Source organism: Mizuhopecten yessoensis, unplaced genomic scaffold (assembly GCF_002113885.1).
Source record: "Mizuhopecten yessoensis strain PY_sf001 unplaced genomic scaffold, ASM211388v2 scaffold3275, whole genome shotgun sequence".
Lineage (NCBI taxonomy): Eukaryota > Metazoa > Mollusca > Bivalvia > Pectinida > Pectinidae > Mizuhopecten > Mizuhopecten yessoensis.
In genome coordinates, this window is record NW_018404963.1 from 787 (window position 1) to 7,828 (window position 7,042).

General features: G+C 35.4%; 1 protein-coding gene across 1 annotated transcript in view; it reads left to right on the forward strand.

Annotated features, from left to right (window-relative positions):
* Positions 1-6,747: 6,747 nt before the first annotated feature.
* LOC110447280 (sacsin-like) overlaps positions 6,748-7,042 on the forward strand; it is a gene marked incomplete at its 3' end in the record, with an annotated part of 8,062 nt that continues 7,767 nt past the window's right edge. The window contains exon 1 of the mRNA XM_021492857.1: positions 6,748-6,945. Within this exon, the coding sequence (XP_021348532.1) occupies positions 6,814-6,945 (132 nt within the window). The remainder of the gene's footprint in view (positions 6,946-7,042) is intronic.

Sequence of the window (7,042 nt, forward strand, 5' to 3'; positions counted from 1 at the left end):
AAATAAATCAAAGAGACACACTGAGGTAAACGTTGAGGTCAAAGGTCAAGGTCATTTGGTCAAAGGTCAAGGTCAAATTTTGCATCTTTTCACTGATGAACATTTTGTTATGACATGATGAAGCAAAGTTGATCAGAATTAAACAAGGAGTCAACTGACCAAAGGTCAAGGTCATTTGGTCAAAGGTCAAGGTTCAATTTTTTATCTTTTCACTGGTGAACTTTAGCTATGACACTTTGAAGCAATGTAACTCAGAATTAAACAAGGGGTCAATTGACCAAAGGTCAAGGTCACTGGGTCAAATGTGAAGGTTGAATTTTGTACCTTTTCCCTGATGAACATTTTGTTATGACATTATGAAGCAATGTTGTACAGAACTTAACACAGAGTCAACTGAATTCAGGTCCAGGTTACGGTGTCCAAAGGGTCAAGGTCAAGTTTTGTATTTTTCATTGATGAACATTTTGTTATGATATTAAGAAGCAAAGTTGGTTGGAATTAAAGAAAAAGTCAACTGACCAAAGATCAGGGTCACTGGGTTAATGGTCAAGGTCATTTGGGTCCAAAGGTCAAAGACAAAGTGGATCTCTGACTTAGATCCTGGCTCTTGATGGAGTAAGTGTAATAAGGTGAAATAAAACAAATCAAAGCTAACAAATGAGTATTGCTCCAGTATTTACGTTTCTGTTTGCACAGCAAATATGGAGGTGGAAGGAAACAAGACACGCATCATAATACATGTAAAATGTATACTTAGCTTCCTTGCGATTCTTTTTGAAGTCCAAATATCAAACGTCAAGCTCAGCTATATGAGCAGCTTGCTTCTAGATGATTATGGGGGATATATTGCCACAAGACGGGGCCCTTACTGACCTGTTAGTGTTCTAGTTAGATGTGACTAATTGTATAATTTACTCGAGTGAATTAAATCATACATATCGTAACCCAAGTACATACAATCTACTCGTCCGACAGACTAGTTGACAATAAAAGTCACACGTCTGTCAGCAAAATCTGCTTTTCAGGACGAGCGGACTAGTGCTTTTGCCGAGCCTGAAGATACTTACATGCATGTATGTGTATATATCATCCTCAATATCCAGGGGTTACGCTCAATTTCGTTATCTTCACCCCTGAAATATGTCATAGCAAAATTGAAGACACGAAGAAAGCTGTTTGATTGGTCTCGGGTAAAAAAACCCTGACCAATCGCTAGGCTAATACCTGTCATTTGAAGATTACAAAGGAGAGACGCCTTACCTCATAGCCAGTCATTTTGTACCGTTACTTGACTGCGTGATTCTTTTGATTTATATAAAAGGATCAAACTAGTCTTCTTGACTCATCCACAAAGTGGCGCCCACTGAGCCTTCAATTTTGCTATGACATATTCCAGGGGTGTAGAGAGCGAAAGTGAGCGTAACACCTGGAAATCAAGAATGATTTATATATAAAAATAATTTATAAACTAGCACAATTGCAATTGTAATACAGAAGTGAAAATTGTGTAAAAGGGTGTTCTCCTCGTATTTAGGACTTAATTTGTGAAAACCATGGATAAAACAAATGCAGAAAATTGATTTTTAGCCAAAAAATTGGCCCTCACAGATAAGACTGTTTCCTCCAAATCATCTCTTAAACTAAACATCACTTTCGTGCTAACCAAAATACTCAGTCACATCTCAGCATACATTCAACATTATTTTTTTTCGCAAACTTCACATGTGTTAGAGGTTGTGTTGGAGTAGATTACAGACTGACCAAATTGAAATCTCGAACCAAACACAACTTTTATATTATGAAAAATATGCAGCCTTATACTGTTCACATCAAAATGACAAATACTAATTTTAGTGAAATTTCTATGTTAATTTGTTTTTATACAAATTTATACATTGTATAAAAATCCATGGCCAGGTCCGGTTACTATGGTCTGCTACATGATATGGAAAGGTTTTAAATTTTTAAATTAAAAAAAAAAACCACCATGAATGTCTAGAAAATGATATGATAAACAAAACGACATAACAGATTACCGTGTATTCTCTGAAAGGTATATTTTGATCAATTTTCCTCTCAAACAAGTAACAAAAGTTTCCTTTAAAACACTAAACAAAGGGAAGTAATTTTGAAAATGAAAAGTCCCATAATTCCACGTTTTCTTCAATAAAGTTGCATCTTGTGTTGAATATGGTACTTTGAGTCTCTGTTCATCTACTTTATTAAGTGCAACATACATGTTCTATGTATTATCACATTTTACCTTGTTATTATATAACGTCATAGTTACCATGACGTCTATGACATCATAAATACTAACTCTGTTACATGTATCATAAAGAACAACAGAAATCCTATCCAAACTTCAGCTTAGCAACAGACACTAATTCTTAAATAGATGCATTGTGACATAACATCCAAGATTTCATTTGATGTTTTTTGCAAAAGTTATTGCCCTTTGTTTATTTCAGTATTTGATTTTGTTTGTCCGGAGATCTCCTCCTACATTTTTCCAATGGGTTCTTTGAAACCTGGTAGGCTTTATAATCATGATATGTTGTTGTGTTTGCACAAAAAGAATTTTGATTCGATAATTTTTGCAAAAGTTCTTGCTCTTTATTCATTTCAGTATTTGATTTTTGTTCGGAGATTTCCTCCTACTTTTTTAGACCGATTTCTTTGAAATTTGGAAATCGTTATAGTCATGATATAAAGTTATTTTTCTTTGCAAAAAAAATTGATTTGACTATTTTTGCAGAAGTTATTGCCCTTTGTTTATTTCTAGTACTTGAATTTTATCCAGAGATCTCCTTCTACAGTTTTCTATCGATTTCTTTGAAATTGGTAGGCTTTATAATCATGATATCAAGTTGTTTAATGAGTTGGAGACTAATCTTTTGATTACTTGTTTTCCACAAACCGTTAGAAAATTAAAGAAAATCGAACATTGACTTTGTAGTGAAAGGTGTGATTTAAAACATGCTAGCTAGCCACTCTTAAGGTGATGCAAATCTTATTTTAATGCAAGATAGTATATAACACTATATTGCATTCGATGGGCGTATATATTGTTCCGCTCTGCGGTACTCTTGTTAGCTCACCCTAGGCCTGGTCCGAAGGTAAATTTTGTCCATTTCTTTTTCTTTGCCGAAACGGTAGCATCATGCCTGACAAATTTTGCGAAAGGACCCTTTTTCAAGGTCACAGCTGTCAAATTTGTTGAAACACTCTAACAATTTCTTCAATGTCATGTTAAATAGCTGTTTTAGCTGTGTTTAAACAGAGTTATTGCCCTCTACACTTCATTCCATCTGTGACATCTCTTAAGACTGTCACACCACTAATAAATATGGTGTATTCTTTGAGGTGCAAGTTTTATGTATTTCTTTGGGAAATATGTCGGGTTTTAACTAGGGTTGAAAAATTTAAAATATAATGTTTTATTCTGTTTTACATATAACAAACATTGTCATGTTATAGGTAATTTAAATGTGCTGAAGCATTGTGTTAAATGCTGTGGAAATATTTCTTCCCAGAATTATTTGAACCACCAATATGTCATTTGAGCCAGTGCTTCAATGTTTTTACTCGCCCCAAAATGTTTTTGGGCCAGCCAATGCAGGTTCCCCACTATTCTTTATTGTTCATGTTTACTTTTGAAACTGATCAGTTAAACAAAATGGCCTACCAACAGCCATCTACAATTTTTGACAGGTTTGTTAGTACTATTTCTCAGGAATAACTTGAGGGGTCTTTCTCAAATTAATATCTAGGTTCCCCTTGATCCCTCGTTGTGTACAGACTTTACCTAGACCTGAATGCTAAACTTCCGATCACACCAATGGAACACTTCCAGAGGTAGGGAGATACTAATACGAGCGCGGAGGCGGGTGATTCTGGGTTATGTTGATAGAATGTGGCAGATTTGTATTACCAACCTGGATCAAAAGTTGGTCGCGGGTGATAGGTTAATTTTGCGGGTGTGACCAGCAAAATACGGGTCATCTATTAGGTATGATATGACTTATTGATAATTAAATGGCCTTGAGTCCAGTACATACATTTGATAGAGTGCTAGATGCAGTTTCCTCATATAAATGACCTTAACCTATTTTCAATGTAACAGGGACAAATTATGTTGATTCCTGCCTCATTCCCAGGGCTTGGGCAGGGCCCCAAAGGGAAAATTTATGAATATTTTTAAATTCTTATCCTTTGATGACATGACCTGAGTATCGTATTTCACTTAGTTATGTCCCCCACACTGAGTGTGGGACATATAGTGTTTGCTCAGTTTCTAATTATTAAGTCCCCCAAATGAAGTGGGGGACTTATTGGTTTAATTTACTCTGTTTCTTCTTAATTCTTCTTCTTCTTCTTCTTCTTCTTCTTCTTCTTCTTCTTCTTCTTCTTCTTCTTCAACCATACTCAAAAACTATTGGAAGGAACTTTATGAACTTAAAACAATTGTTCATCATGGTAAGGGTGTGTGCAAATAACCTTTCATTTTCCGATCGGTCAACAAAGATGGCCGCCACTGCCTCTGTTTTTTCGAAGTTAAATATTGGTCGATTTTGCTCAAATATCATATGCATTGTATGCAGTGTATTTTGGCACTGGGAACATAACTACGGGGGTCTGGGGGACTTCTTTAATGGTCCCCCATCACAATAAGTACTTATTATTATTATTATTATTATTTTCTGCTTACTCCGCTGTGAACTTGTCTGACCATTTTCTCGAAAACTGTAAGGCATATCTTGATATAAACTTCACGTGATTATTGGGCATATGTAGTTGTGCATTCAAGTCTTTATTCTCAGATCGTTTCCATAGCAACCACACAGCACAGAGGCTTTTGATTGGTCCAAATTTAGATATTGTTCGATTTTGATGGAAAATGGTATATAGGGGTATTAGGGGACTGCAAATTCAACCACATAGGTTTCGTTACCATACCAACCACATCCCCGGGCACATGGAGGCTTCGGATTGGTCGAAATTAAGATATTATTTAATTTCACTCAAATTGTAGATGTTATATGGCAGTGTCATCCTTTTCTGATGCATCTTTCCGACTATGGGGGCAGTTTGGTCCCCCATTACAATTACTAGTATTATTTGTTTACATGTTGCTTTCCACATCACCTCTCACCAAACAATGAAGGCCCTAAGGGCCTCTTGTTGTAAAAAGTTGCTAGGTGTGCACAAATCTTCTCTGAATAAGATGGTATATTTCGAATTGGGCCGTTATCCATTGCATGTTACAAGGAAACTTAGAATTTTTAGATATTGGTTTATATTGCTCAATACCAAAAGTTGTATTTTGAAATCCTGTTATAATAATATGCTGCTAATTAAGGATCAATGGGTCCGTGAAATAAAAGATGAATTGTATCGTTTAGTCTTAGGATATATCTGGGACACTCAGAATGGAAACAATTCAATTTTTCCAATTACTAATCAAAATCGTTTAGCATTTTTTATCAAGAGGGATATAGTGTAATTACAGGTACGTCTAAAGATATGCTTAACAGAGAATCAAATAATACAATTTTACTACAGTCATATATCAGTTAATATCGTTTATAAGAAAGAAATTGTTCGACTTAGACAGTCAGCTCACAAATTAAATATTGAAAGTGGGCGTTACGTTGGCATTGATAAAACTAATAGTGTGCTGTTTAATGGCTTTATTTCCACAAACCTCTGGAGAGGGTGAAAAACTGAGACATATATAGCAATACAAAAATTGTCTCACTCATACTGCTTACAAATATGAAATGAAATAGAAATTCTTATACAGCACCATGATAATTGAAATAAAATGAAATTAATAAAAAACAGGTTTCTGAGTCTATTTTAACTTCCAATAAATTCAAGCATACACGAATGTACTTGTTTCGAACAATATAATATAAAATGTCACCACATCATTACATTGTAGTGTTTCATACCACAAGGAACATTCCTTTTTACATTTGCAAGGAAATTAAAACATACCAATTACCATAGCAATAATCAGAAAACAAACAAGGATTGCCTTCAGCCTCAGACTAGGCTAATTATAGAATATCCCAAACTTTAAATTGTAGCTTGCACGCAGGGTGTAATATAGAGCACCTAGCAATTAATTGGAAATAGATATATACTATTTCACTATTCTGTACCGGATTGCTGACATAGACCTGAGTTTCATAGATCCAGAATACTGTATGCATATATCCTAAAATGTGTATATAGAAATGTACACAAACACCATACTGAGCCAATGATAACGTCATACGAAACAATCATTCAAAAGTTCAAACAATGGGGTAACATTCTACAATTAACACAATAAACCTACACGGTAGATGCAGTGGGGATGGTTGAATTTGTCTGTAACCATTGCGAAACATGTGGGCTGCCTCGGTATCAAAAAATGTCCGCCTGTCAAGAGTCCAAGGGAAGGGAGACAACTCCAGAAAAAATGTATAAAGGGAGATAATGAGACAGCACAAATAGATTATGTACAAAGCATATTCTTAATGACATAGAGGACAAGTTTCATTTTGTTTTAGTTTGCACAAGATATACCAGAGGTATTTAAAATGTTGTGCCTGGTTAGGTTTTAAATATCCACTTGTTTATACATTTTACCCTACCTGTTTTTCTTACCACTTTTTAGATGAATATCCTAATTGCTGAAGTGATTCAGTGCAAAAGAGGCAATTAGTTGTCCATCCCAGTGNCTTTTTAGATGAATATCCTAATTGCTGAAGTGATTCAGTGCAAAAGAGGCAATTAGTTGTCCATCCCAGTGATCTGAAGATGGAGGAGGAGGAGGAGGAGGGGTCAGAGGGGGAGATTGAACCAGAGTATTCTGGTATGGAGCAGCCCCCTCTCACGGGTATGCTAAAGAACATCTTGTCCGAGTACCCTTACGATAGCCAGATTCTCAAGGTAAATCAGAGTATACGTACCTTAGNNNTAACAATTCACATACAGGTATACATATCCCCGTATCTACATACATAACAAATCACATACAGGTATCCCC